General features: G+C 44.2%; 1 protein-coding gene across 11 annotated transcripts in view; it reads left to right on the top strand.

Annotated features, from left to right (window-relative positions):
* The window catches only part of PPFIBP2 (PPFIB scaffold protein 2), a 297,974-nt gene that overhangs the window by 136,943 nt on the left and 145,091 nt on the right, over positions 1-15,940 (top strand). The window contains exon 1 of one of the 11 annotated variants that reach the window (XM_089675863.1): positions 12,978-13,562. The exons of the other annotated variants lie outside the window; for them this stretch is intronic. Coding sequence (XP_089531989.1) covers positions 13,515-13,562 — 48 coding nt within the window. The 5' untranslated portion in view covers positions 12,978-13,514. Of the gene's footprint in view, positions 1-12,977; positions 13,563-15,940 lie in introns of those variants that run through there. 11 annotated transcript variants of the gene reach the window in all.

Raw genomic sequence — 15,940 nt, 5'->3', positions numbered from 1 at the left:
GTGGACAGGTGTCTTTTATACTGATAACAAGTTCAAACAGGTGCCATTGATACAGGTAATGAGTGCAGGACAGAGGAGCCTCTTAAAGAAGAAGGTACAGGTCTGTGAGGGCCAGAAATCTTTCTTGTTTGTAGGTGACCAAATACTTATTTTCCACCATAATTTGCAAATAAATTCTTTCCAAATCAGCCAATGTGATTGAATTTTTTTCTCATTTTGTCTCTCATAGTTGAGGTCTACCTATGATGCCAATTACAGGCCTCTCTCATCTTTTTAAGTGGGAGAACTTGCACAATTGGTGGCTGACTAAATACTTTTTTGCCCCACTGCACTTGTATAGCGCCATCAATTTACGCAGCACTTTACATATATATTGTACATTCACATCAGTCCCTAACCCTCAAGGGGCGTACAATCTTTGAATTGATTGCATGGTGTGCTTTCAAATACTAAAGTGGTTGTAAACATACACGTTTTTTATCTAATGCAGTCTGTGCATTAAAGTGTTACTAAACCCATAACAGTAAAATCAGTCTGTATATGCAGTAAGCATGCTTGTTATACTCACTGTGGAACCTAAGGGGTTACTCCTCCGCATTGTGTAAAAAGGCCATTTGATCCTGTTTTCTCTGCCCCTCCCCTTGTTCAAATGTCCACCTGATAAGGCAGATTGAACCCGTAGCCACATGCACATGCTTAGTTTAGTGTGTATTGTTAGAGAGTTTTTTTTTTTTCTTTGGAGAGCGCATGTGATCAGCACAGGGCCAATCAACACTATCCAGACAGAGGTCAGGGGTTCTCCATATTCCTAGAGCAGAAAGAAAACTCCTACAAGCTGTAACTAGTGCTCTGCTGGACACTGATAGAAGTCACAAGACTGCTCTAACTGCTGATGAGAATAAGTATTTAGCAGTTTATATTTACTAAAATAATTGCTCTTCCATGTTGTGTGTACTGTGGAAGACCGGATATAGTGAATGCAGGGTCCTGGGAGACCAGATATAATGAATGCAGGGTCTGGGAAGACCAGATATAGTGAATGCAGGGTCCTGGGAGACCAGATATAGTGAATGCAGGGTCTGGGGAGACCAGATATAGTGAATGCAGGGTCCTGGGAGACCAGATATAGTGCATGCAGGGTCCTGGGAGAGCAGATATAGTGAATGCAGGGTCTGGGGAGACCAGATATAGTGAATGCAGGGTCCTGGGAGAGCAGATAAAGTGAATGCAGGGTCCTGGGAGAGCAGATATAGTGAATGCAGGGTCCGGGGAGACCAAATATAGTGAATGCAGGGTCCTGGGAGACCGGATATAGTGAATGCAGGGTCCGGGGAGACCAGATATAGTGAATGCAGGGTCCGGGGAGACCGGATATAGTGAATGCAGGGTCCGGGGAGACCGGATATAGTGAATGCAGGGTCCGGGGAGACCGGATATAGTGAATGCAGGGTCCGGGGAGACCGGATATAGTGAATGCAGGGTCCGGGGTTTAGTAACACTTTAAGGTAAACATTTTCGGTGCAGCTCTCCCTCACATCCCCTCCTAAATACTCTCCTGAGCCTGATCTCGGTCCAGCACTGCACATCTGCAGCAGCTCTTCTCCTCTCTCCCAGCTCTCACAAGAGAACCTGTCACTTTACCCAAAGTTTGATAAATCAAAGCCATTGATAAGCTATGTCAGAAAGAGATGTTGTGGCAGATACCTGTGCCTGTCCATTCAATTTCTGACATACCTGACTGCCTATAACTAGCCTGACCACGGAAATGAGTGCAGCTATCTCAGCGACTAGTTTGCAGAGGAGGACAGGGTATACAGATGACAGTTGTTGAGGAAGTGAGAAGGGTTACATTACACGCACTGCCTGTTCTCAAGTAGCTGACAGACAGTCTGAGATCTCTGTATATAGATAGTCATGCGAGGCCGGGACACAGCTGTGCTGGAAAATCTGTTTACAAGATGTGTTTTCCTCCCAGCGCACACAGTTTACAGTGTATATGATATACAGCAGAGTCCGTAAACACAAAGATTGTATACAAACTGTACAAAATGTGCACCCTGCGGCTTGTGCCTCCTGCTGTCCCACTGAATTATATGTCCATCCATTGCTCATGTGTAGGACGTCTAGAACTATTTCCTGGTAGATTTTGTATGAAAAATCTCATCGGTGCATTTGATAATGCCAAAAAAGACTTAAAGTGGTTGTAAACCCTTACATATACCCAGTAAAGTGACTGGAAGTAAATCATCCTAAATAAGTAGTACCAATTTATCTGTAGCCTTCTCTTCACTGAATTTATAAAGCTTGACTGAGAGTTCAGAAAAAAAGGGGGCAGGAGGGAAGAGACACACCCCCCTCCACACAGCTCACAGAAACAGAGCTGAGGCTGTCAATCTGCTGGAGATTATTATTATTATTATACAGTATTTATATAGCGCCAAAGGTTTGCTCAGCACTGTACATTATAGTGTGGTACAGAACATGAGACAATACAGTAACAATACAATACACGAGGGGTTTGAGGGCCCTGCTCTTTGGAGCTTACAATCTAGGAGGGAGGGGATAGTGGTACAGGAGGAAGTGGCTGAGGGGGATGGAGTGGTAGGAGGAGTGAAGGAGATTGGCTGTTAGGTGAGGGCGGGTTAGGCTTCCCTGAAGAGATGGGTTTTCAGGGTGCGCCTAAAGGTGAGGAGGGTAGGTGACAGTCTGATGGATTGGGGTAGAGAGTTCCAGAGGATGGGTGAAGTCCTGGAGAAGTCCTGCAGTCGGGCGTGGGAGAAGGAGACCAGGGAGCTAGAAAGTAGGAGGTCTTGTGAGGAGCGAAGATTAAGGGTTGGGTGGTATTTGGGTATCAGGTCAGTGAGGTAGTTTGGGGCAGCATTATGAATGGCTTTGTATGTCAGTGTTAGTATTTTTAATTTAATGCGTTGGGCAATCGGGAGCCAGTGGAGGGAATGACAGAGGGGGGTGGCAGAAGCGGAGCGGTTGGTAAGGTGGATGAGTCTGGCCGCTGAGTTCAGGATAGACTGAAGCAGGGATGAGGTAGGCCGGTGAGAAGGGAGTTGCAGTAGTCCAGACGTGAGATAATAAGGGAGTGAACGAGTTGTTTAGTAGTGGCTGGGGGGAGGAATGTGCGTATCTTGGAGATGTTGCGGAGGTGGAGTCTGCATGAGTTTGATAGTGAGTGGACATGCGGTTGGTAGGACAGGTTTGAGTCTAGAGTGACACCCAGGAGTTTGGCGTGTGAAGTGGGACTGATGGTGGCGTTGTTGGTCGTGATGGAGAGGTCAGGGGGGGGGGCGCGGGCTGGGGGGAAAACTAGGAGCTCGGTTTGGAAAAGGTTTAACTTGAGGAAATGGAGCGACATCCAGTCTGATATGTCGTTTAGGAGGTGGGTGATACGGGCGGAGTGTGAGGGGGTGAGGTGGGGGGTGGAGAGGTAAATTTATGTGTCATCGGCGTAGAGGTGGTAGTTGAAGCCATGGGAGTGTATCAGTTTGCCAAGGGAGGAGGTGTAGATGGACAAGAGAAGGGGTCCGAGGACAGAGCCTTGGGGGACCCCAACAGAGAGGGGGAGGCTGTGGCGTTATAGGTAACGCTGAAGGAGCGTTGGGATAAGTAAGAGGAGAACCAGGAGAGAGCAGAGTGAGTGTAGTTTAGTAAGGAGGAGGGGGTGGTCGACCGTGTCGAAGGCCGCGGAGATCCCCTCCTCTGTCACTTTTTTTCTCTTGGTGTCAGGAAACACGTCAGAAGTGGCTCGTGCTGATCGCAAAGGAACAAGGCAGCAAACAGAAATTACACTTAGGGCTTGTTCACACGACTAAATTTCTAACTCTTCAAAAACGTCCCTATAGAATTAGTATGAGTGTTAGATAGGCGCTAATGAGCTTTAGTATGGGCATTTTACAAGCATTAAAAACGCTCCTCAAACGCACTATGCGCAGTTTTGAGGCATTTTACAAGCATTAAAACCGCACCACAAACACGTATAATAAACTCTAATTGTATTAACACCCCGCAAACACCCCGCAAACACCTGCCAGGGCATTTGAGAAGCATCACTATAGACTTGAATGGGAGGCGTTGAAAGGCTTCAACTTCTCCTGACTCGACATGAGGCTTCAATTTTGAAGCGACGCAACGCTAATACTTCATGTGAACAGCACTGTGTGCTGCCCATAGTATCATTTCCATAGGCATTTGAGGAGCGTTGAAAACGCCCCTCAAACGCCTACTTTCAAAGCTAGTGGGAACTAGACCTTAGTGCTCCAAACTGAGACACACTACAGAGGGATACATTTTGTTCATATTTCATATCTGAGGTTTACAACCACTTTAACGAATGTCATTTGAAAGTACTTCAACATTTTGTGAAATTTGTTTGTTCAAGAAAAAATTTCCATCCTGCTCCTTCAAATTTTCACTGTGGACGAAAAAGAACACCATTTTGACCCCACTAACAGTTTGAAAATCCAATGAATGTTACTGAAACAAAAGTTTTGGAACAAAATTTTTCTAGTGTATGACCACCTTTAGGATGTGCAGTATATACTCTTCTAGGGTCACAAATTGTGGACACATACACAGGGGCGGACTGACAGCTCATGGGGCCCCCGGGCAATAGGGGATCATGGGGCCCCTGTGTCCTTGCCCAAACTCAAAAAGCCTAAGAAAAAGGTACCAGGGGCATCTCATGGGGACCCCTACTGACCCCGGGCCCTCGGGCAGTGCCGAGTTTCCAAATGGTCAGTCCACCCCTGCACATACACAAATATGGGTCATTGCTCTTAGACTGAAAAGCTGTTTTCTAATTACAGGTATTGATATGGCGCTGACAATCTATGCAGTGCTTTGCGTTTATTGTACATTCACATCAGTCCCTGCCCTCAACCTTACAATCTAACGTTCCTAAGGCTGGCCATGGATCTTCCTTTTTTTTTTTGATCAGCCAGTGGGCAAGGACACAAGGGAGTTGGATGGAGGAATCCTCTCTGCTTTGCCATTGTATTCTGATTGAGGGACTCCTCCATTGTCAAAATACACTGGTCAGTGGCTGCAGCCAGTTGACATTGATCAACAAAAGTTTTCCAGCATTCCCATTCAACAGTTACATTGTTATATTTACTAGTGTTGAGCAGGAATGGCCATACATGGATTGAAATTAGGCCAGTCCCTGTTAACCCAGATTAAATTTGATCCATCTATGGCCAACTTCAAGTGGAACTACACTGCATCTGAGCACCACCATGAACCAAAAGTGCTCTTTAATTCATTTTTAATAGTCAGAGCAAACTGCCTCATCCATCCATGTCTCCATGCTTTATTTTGCTGAGAAATCACATAGAAACACCCCCCCCCCCCCAGCATTTCTGGCCGTGGCCATCTTGAGTAAGGGCAGAGGATTCCTGTAGTATTTAGTTCATGGAATCCATTTGCCCCTAGCCCAGGCATGCAGGCAGGAGGGTATGCTTAGCTGAGAAAACCCCACCTCCTCTCCTGAAGACTCCTGGGTTGTATGACATCATTTGCCTAGACATAGAAACCAGGAAGTAACTAAAGAAATGTAAAAAAAAAAAGTTTAAATAGATAAATTATATACTTTCTTATCTCTTTACTAATGCTATCAGCATAAGCATTCAAAATAGTCAATGTTGATTGAGAGAGCGACATTCCACTTTCAAGAAGGTTTTCAGCCAGGTTTCAAAAAATTAAGTCAGCAGCTACAAATACTAGTAATCTGACTACTGATGATCATATGACTGGAGATCATGTTACTGGTGATCTGTGGATTAGTGATCTGATGGCTGGTGAACATATGATTGGTGATCTGATGATTGGTAACCTGATGACAGTTGATCTGATGACTAGTGATCTGATGACTGGTGACCTCATGACTAATAATCATGCAACTGGTGACTTGATGACTGGTGACCTCGTGACTAGTGATCATATAACTGGTGATCTGATGACTGGTGACCTCATGATTAATGATCATATAACTGGTGATCTGATGGCTGATGACCTCAAGACTAGTGAACATATAACTGGTAATCTGATGACTGGTGATCTCAAGACTAGTCATCATATAACTGGTGATCTGATGACTGGTGATCTCATGACTGGTGTCCTCGTGACTAGTGATCATATAACTGGTGATCTGATGACTGGTGATCTCATGACTGGTGATCTCATGACTAATGATCATATAACTGGTGATCTGATGACTGGTGACCTCATGATTAATGATCATATAACTGGTGATCTGATGATTGATGACCTCAAGACTAGTGATCATATAACTGGTGATCTGATGAGTGGGGACCTCATGACTAATGATCATATAACTGGTGATCTGATGACTGGTGATCTCATGACTGGTGACCTCATGACTAGTGATCATATAACTGGTGATCTGATAACTGATGACCTCATGACTGGTGATCTGTTGACTAGTGATCTGAGGACTGGTGATCATATATCTGATGGTTGGTGAACATACAATTGGTGATCTGATGATTGGTAACCTGATGACATGTGATCTAATGACTAGCGATCTAATGACTGGTGACCTCATGACTAGAGATGATATAACTGGCGATCTGATGAGTGGTGACCTCATGACTGGTGATCATATAACTGGTGATCTTATGTCTGATGGCTAGTGAATATACAATTGATGATCTGATGATTGGTAACCTGATGACAGATGATCTGATGACTAGTGATCTGTTGACTTGTGATCAAATACTGGTGATCATATATCTGGTGATCTGTTGACTGGTTATCTTATGACTGGTGGGTAATATTTAGGAAGCAGCAGGAGATGTAGAGATATCACAGATCCATGGTGTGAAAGAAACAGAAGCAGGGAGATCTTTGAACTGCAGCTTTCTCTCCAGCAAGGAGAACAGTGAGCAGAACAATAGTGACATTAACATATTATTCCAAATCTCATGCTACCAACAGTCAGAGGCAGCAGTGCCTTAGATCTCACACTGCAGATATACAGATATGAGGCTACAGAACAGGAGTGCCTAGGCACACTCGCATACGAGGAAATTAACATCAGTAATTGAGAGGAAATTTCCTGAATATGAGGGCAATGTCCTTTTAGGGTTTTTTTAGGGCTTATTTAAATTTTGCGGTGGCTTTCTCTTCAGAGGGCATTTGACAGGCAGGTGTTTCACCATCTATTTCAACCCCTAAAAACCCACACCACTGTGCCGCAACCACGTACTATGCCAATTGTGGCGTAGACCCATTCCGTTGAATGGGTAGGGCTTGTTGCAATAGTGGCGATAAATTTACCACAATGTGACACAAAGCATTTTGGTCATGGCATATTTACATCCCAGTCTGCTGCCGTTTTAGCTGTAAGCCCTGCTTCACACCGCATGCGATTTCAAAGTAGTGCAAATTGGTCCCATTTAAAGCGCGATTTCAAAGTAGTGCTGAATAGATACAGGGGCGATTTCAGTGCCATTTACCCTATAAAATATAATAGTGGTGTATCGCTGATAACTAAATGTGCAAACTCCACAATAATAAGATAAAAAACATAAATCACATACATGAATGAATATAAACATATAAGTGATAGATCTTTTAAGATCTAGATAAACAGTGTCTCAAACTGTGATATTAACAGTACACAAAGTGCATATGATGAAGCTGGTCCTATGCCCGGACCCTCATACAGTGACAATACCCAGTCCCACTAGGGACCAAACCCCAAAAGACTAGGTGCTATATACAGTGGATCCCAAAATAAGGGATATGATCACAAATAAAGTGAATGATATATAAAGTGTATCCCAAAATTGTGATATATACCAAATAAAGTGACTAGTGAATAATGTTAAACACAATATATAAACTTAAACTTCATAAACGCATAAAACGATAAAAAGTGTCCAACAAATTGGCAAGTATAGCAAAGATGGCAATGACTGCCAAAATGTGCCTACAGTATATCTTCAAACCACGTGCTATAGTGCTGGTGCAGATGGTGAGCATATATCCTTAGATGGCAGGCATGCCCCATCACCTCCTTGCTGCGACCCAAAAGGGTCAACATGCCTCTTGGATCACTCTGGATCCTACAGGTACCAACTCTCCAGGTCACTCTGATTTCACTGAACCTCACTGGTAACTTCCTTCCAATATAAATCACTCTTCCATTCAGGGATAAACGCAGTGCAGGCCAATAAAGGAGTATCACATTACAGCCATGAAAGGACAAAAAGACAATTCTCCCATAGTGCAACACTATTTAATATGTTAAAAGCATGTTAAATCGCCAAATATTGCACTCACATTAACGCAGATCAAACAAGGCTTGTCACGTCACTCAGTATGGGTGTACTTTGTAAACCTGGTGTAGAAATTGGCGCTCCGTCGGAAGTGCGTCACCATGTCGCATCTACACGTTGCGTCACGTACACGTGACTTCCTCAGTGTGGCTCATAGGTCAGGTGCATTGCTTTTGCCAATCACAGAGCATGATGACATCACAAGGGTCAGGGTGACCCCGCCCCCTTGTGACGTCATCACAGTATTTAAGAAGCAGCCAACGTTGAGAGCAGAGCATTTTATTTTGGGGGGGGGGCAGCAGGCATCGTGATTGACGTTGGATCTACCTCGGGGACATTTTTTAAATTTTTAATAAAGGACTTGTCAAAGACTGTCTACTGCCATTTTTCCACTACACTATTTTTTTCTTGTGAATGGGTACCATGTACCATATACTCATTCACATGGGGGCGGGCCAGGATCTGAGGGCCCCCTTGTTAAAGGGGGATTCAAGATTCTGATAAGCCCCCCCCCCCGCCCGCAGACCCCCACAACCACTGGCCATAGTTGTGGAGTAGAGGCCCTTGTTCCTATCAACATGGTGACAAGGTGCTTTCAGGGGGGAGCCCCTCTTGCCCCAAAGCACCCCCCCATGTTGAGGGCATGTGGCCTGGTATGGTTCAGGAGCTCGCTCGTCCTCCCACCACCCCCCTTCCTCGCATAGGGGTCTGGTATGGATTTTTTTTTTTTGGTGGGGGGCACGCCATTTTTTTTTTATTTTGCCATGAAGGTTCCCTTTAAAATCCATACCAGAACCGAAGGGCTTGGTATGGATAGGAGGGACCCTACATACTTTTTAAAAAAATTTTTATTTTCGGCCAATGCCGGCAATTCTTTTTACATTCAGCCGCACCCCGCTGACAGCTGAAACAATACTATTTTTAGTAGCTGTGAAGTACTAATTGAGTACTAATTGAGTGAATTGTCCCCTCTGTTCGAAGTTCACAGGCGAACTTTCGTTATGTTCAAATGTTCGACCGCGAACCAAACAGGGGGTTGTTCAGCCCATCACTACCTATAGGTAGGTCTATAATAAGGCTTACCTGTAGGTACAGTGAATATCTCCTAGACGTGTACTGTTTAGAGGATATTTACATGTGTAGCAGTTGGTGTCGCCAATGCGTACTACGCTCTCAATGGATGGCATGCTGTCCATTCAGAGTGCTGTGCCACAATCGTGGCTCCTGTGTGCATGCATGGGAGTGATGCATACTAGCACATTATGACGTGAGCCTGTGGGGGGGAACTTTTTTTTTTTTTTACTACCGCTTTAATTCCGGCATTCCATATTTCACTTTTTTTTCTTCCTTTGTTGTATCTTGGTGCTGCTGATCTCCAACAGCCTCTTTGCAGCAACTTCCTATCCCTATGCATGCACTACAGTGTTGGCTGTATGGCCTTTCTTGAGAACCACACCTGTGTAATGTGGGTTAAAACGGCCGCTTGTGCTCTCCATTGGAAATCCTGTTTGTCAAAGTGACCACGCAGGAGCACAATATATAAACAGGAACAAAACGTTGTCACCCTTAAACAGGAATTGCCTGAACAGGGCCCTTTGTGACAGGATCACCAAGTATTATTTGAATAAAAGCAGCAGATCTAAGAATACTGAAAATTACTTTTAGAAAGCACAGTGGCTAAATGGTTAGTGCTTCCACATGACAGCACTAGGGTTGTTGGTTTGAATCCCAACCATGGCACCACCTGCCTAGAGAAGAACAGAGACCCAGTGCTGAGTCTAAAACAGGGTATGTCATGAAAACAAAAATTGTATTTCAAAATTTCATCAGCATATTGATGAAGAGGGGAAGGGGGAACCAGGAGATGAAGAATACAAGCAGACTACCCTTCAGCTTTAGAATTTACATGATATTTAATCGATTGGATTTGGTACTGCAGCATTTTGTATAACATCATTCAGGGCTCATTCACACCAGGCTGTGCTGGGAAGCCTTGCACAATGCAAGAAAAGGCAAAAAGCTTTGTTCGCTATGACTGTGGTGTGCTCCAAAAAAAGTACTGTATGCTTAGCATTTTTTTTCAGCGCAGCATGGGGCAACACAATCCACTGCTTCACACCATGCTGACAGCAACAGAATTGAGTGGAATTACGCTTATAACCTTTCAATACAAGCAAACCGTTCTTTGCTCCTACCAAGACCTCCTTCTCTCCAGCTCCCTTGCTCTGCTCTGGGACTTCTCCAGAGCCTCTCCTATCCGCTGGAACTCCCTACCCAATCTATCTGGCTGTCTCCTACTCTGTACCCCTTTAGGCGATCCCTAAAATATCATCTCTTCAGGGAAGCCTATCCTGCCTCCACCCAACAAATGGTCCTTTTACTTTCCCCATCAGCCCATCCCTTGCAGATATTACCTTTTGTTTCACTTGCCCCCTCTTCTTTAGATTGTAAGCTCTCAGTTGCAGGTCCCTCAGAACCCTCTTGTATTATAAATGTACTGTCTCCCTTTGTAAGGGCTCATTTACACGGGAATATGTATATTTTCTGCACAGACCGCAGGTGTTTGGGGGCAAAGCTAGCTATATGCATTATATACTGGCTTTTAGGGGCGTTTAGACACATACAATTCCAATGCACACGTTTATGCGTGCGTCTGTAAAATCTGCAGATTTGTACTGCTTTGGATGCATCTGTGTCCTACTTTTTTTGTGCGTGACTATTTTTGCATGTAGTGGCAGCTGTGTGTATGAACCAGGGGCGGACTGACCATTTGGAAACTTGGGCACTGCCCGAGGGCCCGGGGTCAGTAGGGGGCCCCATGAGATGCCCCTGGTACCTTGTTCATAGGCTTTTTTGAGTTTGGGCAAGGACACAGGGGCCCCATGATCCCCTGTTGCCCGGGGGCCCCATGAGTTGTCAGTCCGCCCCTGGTATGAACTCATTGATTACTATATGCAGCATTTTTTCTGCCTGTGTGAATGAGCCCTTAGGTGCTGCGCTAACATTCAGCGCTATGTAAACCTATAAACCCAATATAATATGGCTAGGGATACTACCAGAGCACTTTACCACTCCAGCAGCTGTCCATTCCTGGCTGTGGTAGGGAGCAGTGTGGTGTGCAATCCGGCGCATCACAGGGATCCCTTTTTTTTTGTACAAACTTTACTTTAAGTGTACAAAATGTACACTTCACTCACGGCAGTGTACAGCTGCGCTGCCGTACAGAGCCATGCAGTTCTGTATGGTGCACCGTGATGAAATGTAGCATGTCTGTATTTTATCGCAGCATGCAGAATTCCTAGGCTGCATTGTAGTATGAACAGGACACACAGGAAATAATTGTCTTTTGTGTGTCCTTGTGGTGACAGACATTTTATAAGGTAGTAAAATGTCTGTCACTCCACAATATGTGAATCAGTCCTAATTTATTATTTGTTTCAGGTACTTATATAGCGCTGTCAATTTACGCAGCGCTTTACATATATATTGTACATTCACATCAGTCCCTAACCCTCAAGGGAGTGTACAATCTAAGGTCCCTAAGTCACATTCATATGTACACATACTAGGGGCAATTTAGACAGGATTTAATTAACCTACCAGCATGTCTTTGGAGTGTGGGAGGAAACTTGTATACCTAGGGGAAACCCACGCAGGCACAGGGAGAACATGCAAACTCCAGGCAGGAGGTGCCGTGGCTGGGATTTGAACCAGTGACCCCAGTACTGCCAGGCAGAAGTGCTAACCATTTAGCTACTGTGCTGCCCTAATAATAAATTCTAATCTTTCATTGTCGTTCGAATGGAAAAAAAATGTAAATAGTGTGATGCGTCAGGATCAGCGTACCAGTGTTTTTTCCTTCCAGCGGCCATGCGTTCAGTGCAGTTTGCTGTTGTGTATATGCCCTTATTTATTTATTTCAGGTACTTATATAGCACTGTTAATTTACACAGCGCTTTACATATATATTGTACATTCAGATCAGTCCCTAACCCTCAAGGGGTGTACAATCTAAGGTCCCTAACTCACATTCATATACAAGGGCCAATTTAGACAGGATCCAATTAACCTACCAGCATGTCTTTGGAGTGTGGGAGGAAACTGGAGTACCCATGCAGGCACAGGGAGAACATGCAAACTCCAGGCAGGAGGTGCCGTGGCTGGGATTTGAACCAGTGACCCTAGTACTGCCAGGCGGAAGTGCTAACCATTTATCCACTGTACCGCCCTAATAATAAATTCTAATCTTGCATTGCCGTTCAAATGAAATAAAAACCGTAAACCGTGTGATGCATCAGGATCGGTGTACCAGTGTTCTTTCCTTCCAGCGGCCATGCGTTCAGTGTGGTTTGCTGTTGCGTATATGCCCTTACATTGCATTGTACCTCTGATCAAAGCGGTAAATGGTTGTTGAGAATTGCTAGATTTTTTAAAATAGGGATCATTTCCATTTTTTCATTTTCTTGATCTTCTACATCTCGCTCTTGGATTGAACGAAGATCCATCCCATGTATGGGCACCCGAACTGTCACATGATCATTAGCCTGCACCGATCATCAGTTGCTCCCCTCTCCTGGTTCTTTTCAAACTCCACAAAGGTGTTTATTTAAATGCCTCTTTTGTCCCTGTACTTGTTTCACACACACAGAGCAGAGAGATCACATTGCAGGAGCTGCTGTCAGGGCTCAGTAGTATCAGGCAATGAAGACAAGTGACACTGCAGACAGCGAGAGCTACAGACAGGAAATAGGGGTCTCCGAGTAATGTGTTCCAGGCACCCACCACTCAAACGCACAGCCCCAGCAACCTATCCTCGGAAAATATTTTCCTCCTGACCACTTGGCAATATTTAGCCAGTTGTTTTAACATTAGCGCAGGAAAAGATCTTCGATCCTGGAGGTAAAACTAACAAGGTAGCTCCTCCTTGCTTGCAGAGCCGGTCGCCTGATATTTGTTAATGCACAGAATTAAGGAGATTGAATCACACAAGCGACAGCCTCCAGTTAATTCACTTAGTGGAATCCCTCCGAAGAGCCTGCAGGGCTGACCGACAAGACTCTGTAAAATGTGATCGCATATTTACGTTCCAGGTTTTTCAATAAGAGACGCACAAAGCGCACATCGTTAAACAAAGGCTGCAGTGGCAGCCAAAAGAGCAACTGGTTTCCAGTCAGCATTGGATTTGCGAAATGGACTCAAAGAATGGATGTTGAAATCGATATTTATAAACATTTCACTTGGCTCAAAAGGGTAAGTGTGTTTTGCGTTCACGTGTCTTAAAGGATAAAGCGTTTTTTGTGTGTTCCGTTAAGCTTTGACTGAAGGCATTCAAACTTTTCTTAACTCTGTTGTGGTTGCCGAATCCACGAGACTTCTATCATAAGACGTGTAGGGTCCTGCTTTGTTTTCGGTAACTAATTTCAGCAGATATGAATTGAATAAATTATGGAAATGTGACTGTAAAAAGCATTTTGGGCTTTTTGATTAAGCTAGTAAATGATCTGCGGTATCCAACAGCAACCAGCACTAACTACTTTACATCACTGCATCAGGATATCCGTAGACATGGAATGATTGGTAATAACCTGATGGATAAGGAATGATTATATGTCTGTGGACACCTGGTGGACCTATGTTGGGAGACACCACTTGGCTGACCAGTCTTTGGACAGGGGGTTGATAATCCAAAATAGATTGTACTGGATTAATGTTCCCCAAGACAAAGTTGGAAGCAGGAAGGATTGCTCATAAGCATGCATATCCAGCCAAAACAACTGCACGTTTTGAACTACAATCGCTTTTCTTACAGATCACGTGGTGGTCCCATCGTCTGACCACATTACAGTATCCCACAGCAGCCCATAGACACTGCTTTTCTTCATTTTCACTAGCCTAAGCCAAGGATACCTATAGACATGAGATGATTGGTGACAACCTGTTCGATAGTAGTCAGACTGGGGAATGTTTATGTCTGTGGACATATGACCAATATAGGTAGATACCCCTTGACTGAGCCGTCTTTGGACAAGGGGTTGATCACCAAGTGGATTGTGCCAGATTAATGTTCCACCAAGACACAGTTGACAGCGGGAAGGATTGCTTATAAGCATGCACATTAGGCTAAAACAACTGCACATTTTAAACTGCAATCACTTTACTTAGGGATCATGTGGTGGTTCCATCTTCTGGCCACAATACAGTATCCCACAGCAACTGATAGTAACTGATTTTCATCATTTATCTAGCCTAAGTCAGGGATAGCTATAGACATGAGATGATGACAATCTGGTGGATAGTAGTCAGATTGTGGAATGCTTATATGAGTTGGACACTTGGTGACCTATGTAGGTAGACACCCCTTGACTGAGCCGTCTTTGAACAAGGGGGTGATCACCAAGTGGATGTTGCCAGATTAATGTTCCCCAGGACAATGTTGGCAGCAGGAATGATTACTTGTAAGCATGCACATTTCTCCAAAACAACTGCACGTTTTGATTTACAATCGCTTTATTTAGGGATCATGTGGTGGTTTCATTTTACTACCATACTACATTATCCCAAAGCAACCTGTAGCAACCCATAGCAACTGATTTTCATCATTTTCCAAGCCTAAGCCAACGATATCTATAGACATGAGGTGACTGGTGACAATCAGGTGGATAGTAGTCAGACTGGAGAATGGTTAAAACATCTGTTGACACATGGGGGTTTATTTACTAAAGCTGGAGAGTCCAAAATCAGACTCCCTTCTGCATAGAAACCAATCAGCTTCTAACCTCAGCTTGTTCAATGAAGCTTTGGCAATGAAACCTGGAAGCTGATTGGTTTCTATGCAGAAGGGAGTCTGATTTTGGACTCTCCAGCTTTAGTAAATAAACCCCTTGGTGACCTATACAGGTAACACCCCTTGGCTAACCAGTTTTTGGACAGGGGGTTGATCACCTAAAATGGATTCTACCAGATTATTGTTCCCCAGGACCCCTTAGCTGAACAGACTGACAGGGTTGGATTGCTTAAAAAGTAATGGATGATTGTTCCCCGGGATAAGATTGGTAGCAGGAATGATTGCTTATAATCATTCACAGTTGACCAAAACAACTGTACACTGAATGACAGTCGCTTTACTTTGAGATTTTGTGATGGCCCCATTTTGTGGTGGCCCCATCTTCTGATCCCAATACAGTATCTTGTAGCAACCAGCAATAACCTATAACAACTGTTTTTGATATTTTTCATTGGCCTAAACTAAAGATACCTATAGACATGAGATGATTGGTGACAATATGGTGAATAGTTGTCAGACTGGGGAATGATTGTACATCTTTGGACTCCTGGTGACCTATGTATGTAGACACCTTCTGGATGACCAGTCTTTGGACAGGGGATTGATCCCCTAAAAAAGGAACTGTACTGGATGATTGTTCCCCAAAAAAAAGTTGGCAGCAGGAATGATTTCTTATAAACATGCAAATTTGGACAAAACAACCGCATGTTTTAAACTACAATACTTAGGGTAGCTTGGTGTGGTTGTCCCATCTACTGACCACCATCATCTCTGTCTATGGCTAACCTCAGAGTGGCCATACATGACCTAATGGTGCTAGGCACCAGATTGTAGCAGATTGGTG

This window comes from Staurois parvus, unplaced genomic scaffold (genome assembly GCF_062004578.1).
Source record: "Staurois parvus isolate SC_StPar_1 unplaced genomic scaffold, SC_StPar_1.0 ptg000159l, whole genome shotgun sequence".
Taxonomy (NCBI): Eukaryota; Metazoa; Chordata; class Amphibia; order Anura; family Ranidae; genus Staurois; species Staurois parvus.
Note: the sequence above shows the minus strand (reverse complement) of the source record. Positions and strands in the feature narration are given on the sequence as shown.